At 44.6% G+C, this 15515-nt stretch overlaps 1 protein-coding gene across 2 annotated transcripts in view; it reads left to right on the forward strand.

The window, feature by feature from the left end:
• Window positions 1-15515, forward strand: part of TBC1D5 (TBC1 domain family member 5) — an 835136-nt gene that overhangs the window by 692250 nt on the left and 127371 nt on the right. For both annotated transcript variants that reach the window (XM_075316666.1, XM_075316667.1), the window contains exons 17-18: window positions 7100-7185; window positions 8097-8386. In XM_075316666.1, the coding sequence (XP_075172781.1) occupies window positions 7100-7185; window positions 8097-8386 (376 nt within the window). The remainder of the gene's footprint in view (window positions 1-7099; window positions 7186-8096; window positions 8387-15515) is intronic.

Raw genomic sequence — 15515 nt, forward strand, 5'->3', positions numbered from 1 at the left:
CCCAGCCTATCAATCAGCTCATCCACCCGGGGCATGGGGTATAGATCGAACTTGGATATTTCGTTCAATCTAATAAAGTCATTGCAGAACCTTAAGGAGCCATCGGGTTTTGGTATTAGGACAATAGGACTAGCCCATTCACTCCGGGATTTTTCGATGACCCCCAGGCGTAGCATTGTCTTCACTTCCTCTGATATGGCTTGTCTTCGAGCCTCCGGCACCCGGTATGACTTGAGGCGTACCTTCAGGTGAGGCTCGGTGACAATGTCATGTCGTATCAGACTGGTCCTACCCGGCAACTCGGAGAAGACATCGGGGTTCTGCTGAACCAGCCGTCTGGCCTCTCGCCTCTGTTGCTTGGTGAGGGCTTCTCCAATCCTTACTTCCGGTTCGTCCTCTCCGGAGGTTGCTGGAGCCGGGTTTGAATGACCCGAAGAGGAGGGAGATGGGGGAAAATCAACCATCAGGCTTTCCCTTTCCTGCCAAGGTTTTAATAGGTTAACATGGTATATTTTTTCAGGTTTCCGCCTACCGGGCTGCAATACCTTATAGTTGACCACCCCGACTCTTTCCTTTATCTCGTAGGGGCCTTGCCACTGAGCCAGGAATTTACTCTCCGCCGTGGGGATCAATACCAACACCCAATCCCCGGGTTTAAAGGTCCGCACGGTGGCTTGTCTATTGTAGCGGCCGCTTTGCGCGGCCTGAGCCTCCTGTAAATGCTCCTTCACAATTGGCATAACCGCGCTTATGCGGTTCTGCATTCCTAAAATGTGTTCAATCACACTTTTATGGGGGGTGGGCTCCTGCTCCCAGGTTTCTTTGTCCAACAATCCCCGGGGATGTCGCCCGTATAACAATTCAAAAGGCGAAAACCCCGTGGATGCCTGTGGCACCTCTCATATGGCAAACATCAAATAGGGAAGCATCATATCCCAGTCTTTCCCGTCTTTGGAAATCACCCTTTTGAGCATGGTTTTCAGGGTTTTATTGAATCGTTCCACTAAACCATCCGTCTGAGGATGATACACAGACGTACGCAACTGCTTGATCTGGAGTAGCCGGCATAGCTCTTTGGTCACTTTAGACATGAATGGGGTCCCCTGATCCGTAAGGATCTCCTTGGGCAACCCCACCCGGCAGAACACAGCAAACAACTCCCGAGCTATAAGCTTTGCTGCAGTATGTCTGAGAGGTATCGCCTCTGGATACCGGGTGGCATAGTCAACGATCACTAGGATATGCTGGTGCCCTCGAGCAGACTTTACGAGGGGCCCCACCAGATCCATCCATCCATACAAAAGGGACTTCTATAATGGGTAACGGTACCAACGGACTGCGAAAGTGGGTCAGGGGTGCGGTAAGCTGACACTCCGGGCAGGTTTCGCAGAACCGTTTTACCTCCCCAAAGACCCCGGGCCAATAGAACCTTTGCAATATTCGCTCCTGCGTTTTCTTGACCCCTAGGTGACCACTCATCAGGTGTTTATGAGCCAAGTCGAGGACCCGCCGGCGATACGGCTGGGGCACCACCAACTGCTCTACCCCTACGCCCCGTATTTCATCTACCCGGTAGAGTAAATCCTGCTTAAGAGCGAAATGGGGGTATCTTACCTGGGCACCAGGCAGCTGTGCCACCCCGTCAACTACTGTCACCCGACTCCGGGCATGTATTAATGTAGGGTCCTGGAGTTGGGCTGTCCCAAACGTATCCGGGGACGCCTCCAACTCCGGGATGGGCTCGACCGTCTCAGGCTCTCCTGCCAATACCTCTAGGGGCGACCTATCAGGTTCACATCCTGTCCCTATCATGGGGACCCCTACGGCAGGCGTCCCGGATTCAGGATTGTAGGGCTCAGGTCCCGGACTGACCAATATCTGAGGGGTCTTAGGAGGTCCCTTCCATAAAGTCCAAAAATAGGGCAGATCCCTTCCTAGGATCACATCATAGGGAAGAGTATTAATAAGTCCCACCTCATGTTGCACCTGACCGCAAGGTGCTGTGATGGTGACTATCCCCGTGGGATAGTCTCGGCGGTCCCCATGTATGCAAACCACCCCCACGGTACGTCCTGTGGCCTTTACTTTAGCCCTTAGGGTTGATCGCACAAGGGTCACTAAGCTTCCGGAATCCAACAAGCCTGTAACCGGACATCCATTCACCTGTATTTGGCACAAGTGGGGCTCAGTCTCTGGGTAGACCAGGTCAGCGGTACACACCACCTGAGCATACATTGAACCCCGCCGGGTAACCCCACAATCCATGGGCTCCGTGGTGAGTGGACACTGGGCTTCCATATGTCCCACCCGCTGGCACCGCCAACATCTAATAGGGAAGGACACCCCCTTGACGAGTTGTCGTTTAGGGTAAATAGTTTTCCGGACCTCAGGGACGGAGGGTGCTGCCTCAGACGGGACGGTAGCGGACTCCCGCACCGGTGTCAGCGGTGGGTCCTTGGCCCTAGGCTTGGAGGGGCCGGACCGACGGGCGGTACGCAAAGTCTCAGTGTCCCGTATCAAGTCCTGCGTAGCCACATGCCGCTCTACCAGGCATACTAATTGGTCCAGGGTACTTGGGTCGCCCTGTCCAACCCACCGTTGAATGGTGACGGGTAAAGTGCGTACAAAACGGTCAACAACTACCCTTTCTACCATTTGCGCCGGGCTCAGAGTGTCAGGCTGCAACCACTTTTTTACGAGATGCAACAAGTCATAGGCCTGGGAGCGTACGGGTTTGGCTTCCTCATAGAACCACTGACTTACCCGCTGAGCCCGTACATATGTATTCACCCCCATCCGAGCAAGTATTTCGGCTTTCAGGGTTGCATATTCTAAGGCGTCCTCGGTACAGAGGTCCAGATATGCTTTTTGGGGCTCCCCCGTCAGATAGGGCGACAATACCTCAGCCCACTGGGGGGTCGGCAGTTTTTCCCGCTCGGCCACCCGCTCAAACACCGCCAGGAACGCTTCCACATCATCCCCCGGGGTCATCTTTTGCAACGCTTGTCTCACCGCTTTCCGGACGCTGCCGTCGTCACCCGGTCCTGGGGTTGTTGCTGCCGATCCGGCCCGGATCGACTTGGCCAGGAGAACCATCTGTTCTTGGTGCCTTTTTTCCTGCAATTGCAAGGCTTGCTGCTGACGTGCATTGGCTTGATCCATCTGTTCTTGGAGTTTTTTTTCCTGCACTTGCAAGGATTGGAGCAGGTGTGCATTGGTCTGTTGCTGCTGTGCATTAGCCTGAGCCAAATGCTTTAGTATGTCCTCCATGGCGTCGCCGGGTTTGGGCTGTAGTATAGCCGCTCGAATCCAGGACATGCGCAGCTGGGTCACCAGGGATGGATTCTTCACCTCACCGGCTGTCATGCCCGCATTCTCCACCATATGTGAGGTAGCGTCGTCGGCTGCGCTGCAGAAGACACGGGATCCGGGCACCAAGGTTCACAGCACACCGTTTATTATCCAAAGAAAAAAAGTCCACAATAGTACATATGTGCCTTTCCGGCAGAGAACTCAGGGAGATGTGATCACTCCCTCACACCCGGCACACCTGCCCTCGTTCCTGTTTCCTTTTAACCCTTCCTTAAGCCTGTAGGGAAACAGCATTAACCCTGGAGTGGAGTTACTTCCTATCATGGAGTGAGCACAACCGGGGCGAGACATACCGGCCGTCATAGATAACCCCGGTCACAGTCTCACAATATGTAAAATAAATAAGTGAATAAATCAGTTGACGGTAATACTGAGACACAACTGAACTTCTTTGGCCTTTAATAGCACAATATGCTTTTATGATTTTTTATTTTGTACCGAATTCAGGTTAGAAAAAAAAATTCTAAAAAATTATACATGATTGACCAATATGACTGAATCCCTTGAAATAATTTCTGAAAAATTGCCCCTGCAGCAATTTTAGAAACCTGTCAAGTACTACCAAAGTATTGCTACTCCTCGAATGTCTGATTTATTAATATTTTTACGTTTTGGGTAGACATTTTCTTGAATGTTACAATGCCGAGGTCTTAAACCTGTCATGCATATACCATAAAGAGGTATGTGTCGTGTCTCTAGGCACTGCTCACACTGTGTTAATGTTGTGCTTTTAATAGACTTGGATTTATAATTATAGGCTTGGCATTACTTTAAAGTAATTTATTTAAGTAGGGGTCATTGACTTTGCCATCACATAGAATGTTTCCTGTCCTTAAGATTTTTTTTGTTTGTGATTAGTTAAACAAATGCTAATTATTTTTCTAAAATATGGAAACAATATTTATACTTGTCCTTCAGGCTGATTTATAAAATATGAAGATGGTGGCACATTTATCTTTTCTTTTCCTTTTGAAAACATTTTTGATATACACCTCTTAGTGCAAAATAATTATAGAGTAAAATGACAACTTTGACTATTGCAATGAATTTGTATTGTATGATTAATTTCTTATATGGCATATAGAAAGAAATGCAAACAGTTGCAATAAAAATGGTTTTGTAGAAGGTGAGCCTCTTAAAGGAAAAATATATCATAATAGTATTTTTGGACTCCTTACCATAAAACGCACATTAGGTTTAGACATTTTTCTTGTTCATTAAAACTTCCCTGGTGGTGCAAAGTAGAGGGGTCATTAGTACTAATATTAATGAACTGGGGTAGAATAGGGGGGTAATAAATCTATTGTTAAGGGTGCTTTGCTTCGGGTTCACGTCGCTAGTGACACACATCCGGCGCCGTTACCGACATCGCAGCGTGTAATACAAATGAGCAACAAGCACCAAAATGTCAAAAATCGTTGCTCGTTGACACGTTGCTCATTTCCTTTAGGGTGCTTTACACACTGCGACATCGCTAGCGATTGCTAGTGATGTCGCATGCGATTGCACCCGCCCCCGTCGTTGTAACGATATGTGGTGATCGCTGCCGTAGCAAACATTATCGCTACGGCAGCATCACACGAAAATACCTGTGCAGCGACGTCGCTGTGATGGCCAAACAATCCCTCCCTCAAGGGGGAGGTGCATTTGGCGTCACCGCGACGTCACTAAGCAGCCGGCCAATAGAAGCAGAGGGGCGGAGATGAGCGGTAGGCAACATCCCGCCCACCTCCTTCCTTCCGCATTGCCGATGGAGGCATGTAAGGAGATATTCGTCGCTCCCGCGGTGTCACACATAGCGATGTTTGGTGCCACAGGAACGACGAACAACATCGTATCGTCAGCAGCAACGATATTAAGGAAATGAGCGATGTGCCAACGAGCAAAGATTTTTCACGTTTTTGTGCTCGTTGATCGTCGCTCATTTGTGTTACACGCTGCGATGTCGATAACGGCACCGGATCTGCGTCACTAACGACGTGACCCTGACGATATATCGTTACCGATATCGCAGCGTGTAAAGCCCCCTTTAGTCTCTTTGCAGTGTGTATTATACTCACACAGCTCTGCTACATTCAAACTACTTGTACACATAGACACACACAGTCCTGCCCATGCACATATAGACACACATCTCTGCTACATGGACATATAGACACACAGCTCTGCTATATGCAAATTACATACATATATACACACACAGCTTTGCTACATGGAAATGGTATGCACAGCTTTGGTACATGCACATGTAGACATAAGGGTGCTTTACACGCTGCGACATCGCTAACGATATATCGTCGGGGTCACGTCGTTAGTGACGCACATCCAGCGCCGTTAGCGACATCTCAGTGTGGGTCACCAAGGAGCGACGATCAACGATCGCAAAACCGTCAAAAATCGTTGATCGGTGACACGTCGCTCCTTTTCACAATATCGTTGTTGCTGCAGGTACGATGTTGTTTGTCGTTCCTACGGCATCACACATCGCTATGTGTGACACCACAGGAACGACGAACATCTCCTTACCTGTGTCCACCGGCAATGAGGAAGGAAGGAGGTGGGCGGCATATTCCGGCCGCTCATCTCCACCCCTCCTCTGCTATTAAGCGGCCACTTAGTGACGCCGCAGTGACGTCGCTATGATACCGAACGCACCTCCCCCTTGAAGGAGGGATTGTTCGGCGGTCACAGCGATGTCACTGAAAAGGTATGTGCGTGTGACGCTGCCGTAGCGATAATGTTCGCTACGGCAGCGATCACCAAATGTCGCACGAATGACGGGGGCTGGTACTATCGCGCATGACATCGCTAGCTACCGCTAGCGATATCACAGCGTGTAAAGCACCCTTTACATATAACTCTGCTACATGCAAACTTCATGCACATATAGACAAAGTACAACTCTGCTACATACACATAGATACACCGCTCTGCTTCATGCACATTAAGATACACAACTTTGTTACATGCACATATGAACACACATACAGCTTTGCTGCATGCACATATAGATACACATACAGCTCTGCTACATGCACATATAGACACACACAGATCTGCTAAATGCACATATAGACACAAATACAGCTCTGCTGCATGCACATGTGCACACACATTTTACATTGCCACATATTGCAGTTACAAATACACACACACACACACACACACACACACACTACCACATATTGCAGTTCCTTATCGGGAGCTGAATGAGGATGCACCAGCTGAGCAGCTGAAGGACCTTCTGCATAGTTAACTTTAGGAACTTTCAGGTTCTGTGACCAATCACATGACCTGAAAGGTCCTAAAGTTAAAGGGTTAGAAGTTCCTTGAACTGCTCAGCTGGTACAGCCTTCGTTTAGCTTCTGCTAGCTTCCTCTTCTGCTCTGCACTGATCATATAGATGAGTGAAGAGAAGGAGCAGAGAGCGTAGCTCTCTCTGTGAGCGTGGAGGACTCGGTGTCAACGTTCTCCTCCATCACAGAAAGCTGTATCCAGGATATAAGACTCACACACTTTTTAGAATGAGTTTTTCTTGTTAAAAAGTGTATCTTATAGTTCCAAAAATACGGTACATAGATTATAAGGTCAAGGTGGTCTTGTCAAAAGGAAGGTTATTTGAGAGGAGGTGCTACTTAATTATCAAATAAAAGTTGGAATTTTCCTCTTTTTTTTATGAACATTTTTGTAAACATCATAATTTTTACTTCTCTTTTTGAATTCACAGAAAAATCCAAGACCAATGAGTTATCAGTTCCATCAAAATCTAGACTACTATAGAGCACGTGGACTTGATCTGATGAACAGGTCACGGTCAGTACTTTTATCTCTCAGCTATTTTATATTACTATTTCCTAAAATTATAAAAGAAAATAATTTTACTAAATTTGTTTATTAGAGACTAGTAATTGTCCCACATTTCTAAACATAATAATAGACTGAAGAATAAAGTCCCTTTATGGTTTAACATTTGCCTTTCAAATATAAGTTTGATTGCCACACACCATTCTGTGTAGTTTTTGAATAATTTCTAAAATGATACTGTTATATTGTCTATTTTTGAGAATAATAAATGAGTTTTCCATCGAAATACATTTGGCACCTGCTGTGTGTATGTATGTATGTATGTATGTATATATATATATATATATATATATATATATATATATCACTTGGTAATGTGATGCAGCTACGATGGGAGTTACAATTTCTTTATTCTTCTTTACACACACAACTGCAGTTAGGAGGAGTTATAATGGGGTGATAATGACCATCGTGTGGATAGACAGTGAATGTATTTAGTGGGAGAACCCTTTTAAAGGGAATTGGTCAATGGGTCCTTGCAAGTGACTATCACTAGAGGACTAGGTGTCTTATGCCATTACTCCTCCTGCTTTGTATAACCTCACCCCCACCACTGATTAGCAACTTTCTGCCAATTTACAGAAAAAGATGCCAATAAGTGGTGTGGGTGGGGTTTTAAAGGGCTCAGCATTTTTGATCTGCTAGATCTGCAGCAGAGTAAACAGTGATTTTATCAAAACTGCACCAAGTAGTACCCTTAAGTTATACATTGCTTGAGTTAGGGTCTCTCACCTCCCATGCATCATGCTGCTCTGAGATAACATTGCACAAATCTAGTGACAGATTCCCTTTAAGTTAAATTAGTATATTTGCTTTCAACATACACAGTATAACCATTGATCGTCACTTTTTTTTTCTAGTATGAACACCAAACCTGCTCCCCTCAATATAAACAAAGTGTCTAGCAGTATACTTAATTTTGGACGGAAGCTAATAGGACCAAACATCCCCGCTGGGGGTCCTATGAACCCTATGACTTCACCACCAAACAGCAACACAAGTCAAAGTGCTATAAGTGCTAGTTTTACAGCAGCTATGCCAACTCAACCAGTCATGGAGCCATCTACACATCAAGCCTCAACATCCCAACAGGTGCAGCAAAATCAGCGCATGATGAAGTCGGAGAGCATGCCGGTGCAGCTTAATAAGGGTAATAATATTTGTATTTTAAACTCTCCTTATCAATATCATCGAAAAATACAAAAACATGGTGTGATATGAAAAAAAAATCTGCAAACATGGTCAGTATATTCACTTATTGGAAATTGTCCCTCTGTCACGTTTTCACAAAAGGGAATGGAAACTTGTGATGAGATTCATGCTGCCTGAATCATGTTATTTGAGCCATGTATATTTTACACTGAAATGGGGCAGCGTTTCAGAGAAAACATAATCTGGCTGGGGACTATGTGTCTCGTATAATTAATCGAGGAGGCAGGTACCCATTGAACTCCCCCCACTTCTCTCCCCCAGATCTATATGTGTATATAGGGAACCATGATAGTGCAAGAGGAAGCCGCCAGAGACCTGTGTCAGACAAGTCAGCTGAGACACATCTGTTACTTTTAGCTTTTCAAAGTATGTTTTCTCTGGAACGCTACGGAATTTCACATACATGGCTGCAATAACAAAGCTAGTGTCTGAGACATGCTGCCCGTCGTTTGGATGGCATGAAACTATTTTCAGGAAAGAACATAGAAGGAGGATGTTCATGGAGAGATATCAAGTTGTAGAGACTTGTTGATAAGCTAAAAAATATAAAAATAATGTTTATAATCTAATAGAAGAATACAGACACATGAACAGGTGCATTACATTTCATTTTTTCTTACAAATATCAAAGTAAAGAGTTTACTATTGCTATTGGGTGCACAGTTCAAGGTGTAAAAGCTCCTCCATTTGTGAACCAGAGCATTGTGCATTATTGACTGATATGTCAAGGACAATTGATAAGAATTTTGTATGGTTGGCACGTTACAAAGCATGTGATTTGGAACATTTCCTGGGCATAATAGACCGGTATGGGCCTCAAAAGCATTTAACGTGTCACTAAGGTTGTTAACTAATTTTACATTGATAGCCGATCCATAGGATAGGTCATCAATGTTTGATTGGTTGAGGTCTGACACCCCACATCCCCGCCATCAGCTGTTCTCAGTAGCAGCAGGCAGCCAGAAATACGGAGTTCCAGATCTGCTCTGTCTTCTGATAGCGATAGCAGCGATGGCTGGGTACTGCACATCCTCCTCTTATTGATTTGAATGGGAAGCGAATGTGTATCCGGCCGCAGCCTCTATCAGAAGACGGAGACGTTTCGGAACTGAGCATTTCCTGCTGCCACCGCCAGCACCGAGAATAGCTGATTGGTGGGGACGCTGGGTGTTGGACCTTGGCCAATCAGACATTGATGACCTATCCTAAGGATAGGCTATCAGTGTAAAAGTAGTGGATACCCTCTTTAACTCTTCACTTTCTGGGGGTAATGTGGAGATGTGGGGCACTGGAAATTTGCAAGATCCTAGGCTTCTGTGGCAATTGGGACAGACTTTATTTCGTAAGTAGTAGTCCACCCCAATCTACAATTATAATGCATCCTAAAGGGCGTTCCGGTCCCTGGTGTGAATGGCCATTGCTCTCTGACACACTGTATGGGTCTATCAGTTGTGTCATACCCATCTTTACTCTTGGATTACTGCTCAGTTTTCTGAAGCTCAGATGGCTTCTCTTCTGTTTTATATATCCCCAGCCCTACACCAGCTGTGATGAATAACTTTACCATAGCTGTAGTCACCTCCGGCAGTATTTTCCGCCTTCGTCCTCGTATCCTGCCACAGGAAGCACTTTTATATCGGATCTGAACGTCACTATTTTACTTTCCATCTCTGGTGTCCAAATTGATATTGTCGTTTTTGTTTCATAGACCAATAAACAACCAGTTTCTATTAAAGAATCATGTACGAGAAGCTTGAATGGTTTCCCATATCGTAGCATCTTTGCCTAGAGACACCCTTTATGAAAATGGAGCAGAGATATATTTATTTTATACTTCATCGAAAGTCTTTTTTTTCAAAAGCTAAAACTAAATTGAAATTGAGAAAAATGTGCTTACCCCACAGAAGTAGAAGAGGCAGCTTCCATGTTTAATATGCAGATTTAAACAAATGATTAAGACTCGTTTCCTGTACATGTGGCTAACTGATCCCTTCCAGGCAGGAATTCACACAGATTATGTGGTCTACCGGGAATAGTGCATGACTAGCCAAGCACAGCCAGTGTTATGAGCTGCGAGGGGATTCTTATTATCTCTCACTCGGAGTGTGCATAAATCAGCCTGGATTTATTCTTCCTAGCAGTCAGTTTTATAAAACAGCCATTGTGTTTTTTACTACACATACAGTATATGCGAAAGATTAATAATGTACATATGTCTGGATACAGTGCACGCCGACATAGGTATATCTTCTAGAAATCTGTGCAAATATTTCACTACATTCTGCATGCACATAGGAGGAAATCCTGAAGAGCGTAAGTAAAACACCATGACAGGTATGCCGCTAAATTTTCTTTTTGATCGATGGAGAAAAACTCCCGAGTGTATAAGGCTATATTCACACAATGCATTTTTGCAGTCCAATACACAATAGTTTACTCACGTATTTGCTGATTGTTTTTACGGGTGAAAAGCGCTGCAAAAATTCTGAATTAACATTTTGCATCTTACAACAAGGCAGCTAGGATCAAAATACGCGTGGAAAAAAACACAGCGTGTGCATGAGATTTAGAAAATCTCATTTATTATGCTGGTACTGTAAAAGGCGGTGTATTTTACACACCAAATATGCTGCATAAAATGAGGAGCAAAGCCACATGTGAACATATCTTAAGACTTGAAACATTATGAATATTTTTTGAATGATGATTGACAGCTGGCTTCCAGTAGTTGAGCAGCGAGGAGCCAGCTGTCAGTCAGCATGACATAGGCAGTCATGCCTCGTCAACAGAGCACAGCGGAAGAGAAGGAACTGCTCTGTAGATGTGACATCACCGAAAGCTGCAGAATCGACAGAGGGAGCTGTCTGTGACCACTCTGAGCCGGCAATGATCAGCACCAAGTAGAACAGGCAGGTGCTTAGTAGAGATGAGCGAGCCTGAGGTTCGGTTTTCGAACCGAACATCAACTTAAAAAAACAGGGCTCGGCTCCGGAGTTCAGATGCTTTACTTAGCTTTCGCAAGCAACACTGTGCTCAGGTATGCTTGGAGCTCAGCCCTCTGCGAGCCGCTTCCAGTTTTTGAACGGCTCGCGCGGGGGGTAACAACAGTATGCTCGGATGTAGTGTGCAATAAAAAAAAGGTTGAAAAAAGACAGGCGCATAGCAGTGTCACTGTCACAGCAGTGAGAGTGACATTTGATACCCATAGCAGGCACTCTGTTAGCTGTCGGCATCTGCCCTGGATACAGAAGAAGATGCCAAGTATTTCGGGAGTTGGGGAGGGTGAGAATAATGTTTTGCTTTTTTTATGCGTTATAGAACATCAGCAGAATGGAGGAAATATAGCAGGATGGGGAATATATATATCAGGAAGGGGCCCAGGATGGGGGACATATACACCAGCATGGGGGACATTTATACCAATAAGGGGTCCAGGATAGGAGATATATATCAGAAAGGGGCCTTGGATGGGGGACATAAATGCCAGGATAGGGAGCATATATACCTGGAAGGGCTCCAGGATGGGGAACATTTATACCTGGAAGGAGCCCAGGATGAAGGGCATATATAATTGGAAGGGGACGCTGTGATTCGTGGGAGATGGTGAGAAAAACTTTTTTTTTTTTTAGAAAGAAACACAAGGGACATACAGTACAGACCAAAAGTTTGGACACACCTTCTCATTCAAAGAGTTTTCTTTATTTTCATGACTGAAAATTGTAGATTCACATTGAAGGCATCAAAACTATGAATTAATACATGTGGAATGAAATACTTAACAAAAAAGTATGAAACAACTGAAAATATGTCTTGTATGCTAGGCTCTTCAAAGTAGTCAACTTTTGCTTTGATTACTGCTTTGCACACTCTTGGCATTCTCTTGATGAGCTTCAAGAGGTAGTCACCAGAAATGGTTTTCACTTCACGGGTGTGCCCTGTCAGGTTTAATAAGTGGGATTTCTTGCCTTATAAATGGGGTTGGGACGTCAGCTGTGTTGTGCAGAAGTCTGGTGGATACACAGCTTATAGTCCTACTGAATAGACTGTTAGAAGTTGTATTATGGCAAGAAAAAAGCCGCTAAGTAAAGAAAAACGAGTGGCTATCATTACTTTAAGAAATGAAGGTCAGTCCGAAAAATTGGGAAAACTTTGAAAGTGTCGCCAAGTGCAGTGTCAAAAACCATCAAATGCTACAAAGAAACTGGCTCACATGAGGACCGCCTCAGGAAAGGAAGACCAAGAGTCACCTTTGCTGCGGAGGATAAATTTATTCGAGTCACCAGCCTCAGAAATCACAGATTAACAGCAGCTCAGATTAGAGTCCAGGTCAATGCCACAATGAATGAATGAGTTCTAGCAGCAGACACATCTCTAGAACAACTGTTAAGAGGAGACTTTGTGCAGCAGGCCTTCATGGTAAAATAGCTGCTAGGAAACCACTGCTAAGGACAGGCAACAAGCAGAAGAGACTTGTTTGGGCTAAAGAACACAAGGAATGGACATTAAAAAAGTGGAAATCTGTGCTTTGGTCTGATGAGTCCAAATATGAGATCTTTGGATCCAACAACTGTGTCTTTGTGCGCTGCAGAAAAGGTGAACAGATGGACTCTACATGCCTGGTTCCCACTGTGAAGCATGGAGGAGGAGGTGTGATGGTGTGGGGGTGTTTTGCTGGTGACACTGTTGGGGATTTATTCAAAGTTGAAGGCATACTGAACCAGCATGGCTACTACAGCATCTTGCAGCGGCATGCTATTCCATCCGGTTTGCGTTTAGTTTGACCATCATTTATTTTTCAACAGGACAATGACCCCAAACACACCTCCAGGCTGTGTAAGGGCTATTTGACTAAGAAGGAGAGTGATGGGGTGCTACGCCAGATTACCTGGCCTCCACAGTCACCAGACCTGAACCCAATCGAGATAATTTGGGGTGAGCTGGACCGCAGAGTGAAGGTAAAAGGGCCAACAAGTGCTAAGCATCTCTGGGAACTACTTCAAGACTGTTGGAAAACCATTTTCAGTGAATACCTCTTGAAGCTCATCAAGAGAATGCCAAGAGTGTGCAAAGCAGTAATCAAAGCAAAAGGTGGCTACTTTGAGGAACTTAGAATATAAGACATATTTTCAGTTGTTTCACACTTTTCTGTTAAGTATTTCATTCCACATGTGTTAATTCATAGTTTTGATGCCTTCAATGTGAATCTACAATTTTCAGAGTCATGAAAATAAAGAAAACTCTTTGAATGAGAAGTTGTGTCCAAACTTTTGGTCTGTATTGTATATGCCAGTAAGGGGCCCAGGATGGGGGGACATATATACCAGGATGTGGGGCATATATACCAGAAATAGGATGGGGGACACCTATACCTGGAAGGGGCACAAAATGAGGGATATCTAAACCAGGAAGAGGCCCAGGATAGGAGACATATATACCAATAAGGGGCCCAGTATGGGGGAGGTATATACCAGGAAGGAGCCCAGGATGCAAGACCTATAAATCTGGAAGGAGCCCAGGATGAGGAACATATCTACCTGGAAAGGGCCCAGGGTTGGGGACATATATACCTTCAAGGGGGCCAGGATTGGGGATATATATATACCTACAAGGGGCTCAGGATGGGGGTCATATATGATTGGAAGGGGCCCAGGACAGGGGACATATATATATCTGGGAGGTGCCAATGATGAGGGACATTAATACAGGATGGGGGACATTACTACATATTGAAGACAGGGGGGCAACATGTATGTCTTTATAGCTGGGGTCGCCTACTTGTTGCTCGGAAGCCACATGTGGCTATCAGGCCCAGGATGTGTGACTTGCTTAGAATTCAGCTATAAACAGAAGGTATCCAAAAAATTACTTTTCTAAATAGCCCCACATAGAAGAGCAAATCTGAGTGTTCATATACTAGAATGTGTAGTCTAATATATAAAGCTCAGTGTATGCATGTGTGTATGTATGTGTGTGTATATATGTGTGTATATATGTGTGTATGTTCGCTAATGGAATCCGCACCGTCACATTTACAATCACGAAATTTTGCACAAACGCCCCATGTGACCCAGGAAACGTCATAGACTATGTTTTGACGGGAAAATTTAACCCCGCGCTTTACAGTTATTCACCAAAATACTGCCTCCATTTAACTGAATGGAGGTAGGAGCTACTGGCTATTAATAGCAACTGTCAGTGGTTGATATAGGAACAAAATAAACTGTTACTTTAAGAAGCTTATGTGTGAGGTAATAAGATGTCGGTGAGGAGGCAGAGTGAGACAGACGGGCAGAGAGACAGCCCGGGCAAAGAGACAGCCGTGCAAAGAGACAGAGAAAGACAGATGGGGAAAGAGACAGACAGACACACACACACACACAGAGACAGACACAGAGATAGAGACAGACAGACACAGAGATGGAGACAGACAGACTGATAGAAATACAGACAGAGATAGAAACAGACAGACAGTGAGACACAGACAGACAAAGAAAGACACAGACAGAGAGACAGAGACTGGGAGAGAGACAGAGACAGTTACTATCCCGGGCAATGCCCGGGTAGTACAGCTAGTGGTTCTATAAAAATTATAAGCTGTGATAGGATGACACTGCCAGTTAGAAAGGTGCATGCAGCTAAATGCAAAAGTGTAAAGAATACTGAATGTGGGTAAAGTGGGAACCCCTGGATGTAAATATACTGCTTTATAAAGGAGAAGGGCAGAAGATATTAGTGTGCTTTTTGTGGAGAAGCTTTGGTTGTCTTTATACCAAATTTGTTGAAGAAATCTAGTGCCGACTTTTCAGCACCAAATTTGCATCTCCTGGCAGAAAATTGCACCGCAAAGATGTCAAAACCATTTTTGTTTTTTTGCCATGAGATGCAGATTTGGTGCTGGAATTTATATACAAAATTCCTGCACCAAATATGCATCTCCTGACAAAAAACAGTGTTTGAGGGTTAATAAATTGGAGAAAGAGTGTCGAGGTTTTGTTTGTATTATATTTAAAATAAAGGATTTTTCCTTGTTTGTGTTTATTTCTTTTCACTTATAGTATTTGTCATGG

Source organism: Anomaloglossus baeobatrachus, chromosome 6 (genome assembly GCF_048569485.1).
Source record: "Anomaloglossus baeobatrachus isolate aAnoBae1 chromosome 6, aAnoBae1.hap1, whole genome shotgun sequence".
Taxonomy (NCBI): Eukaryota; Metazoa; Chordata; class Amphibia; order Anura; family Aromobatidae; genus Anomaloglossus; species Anomaloglossus baeobatrachus.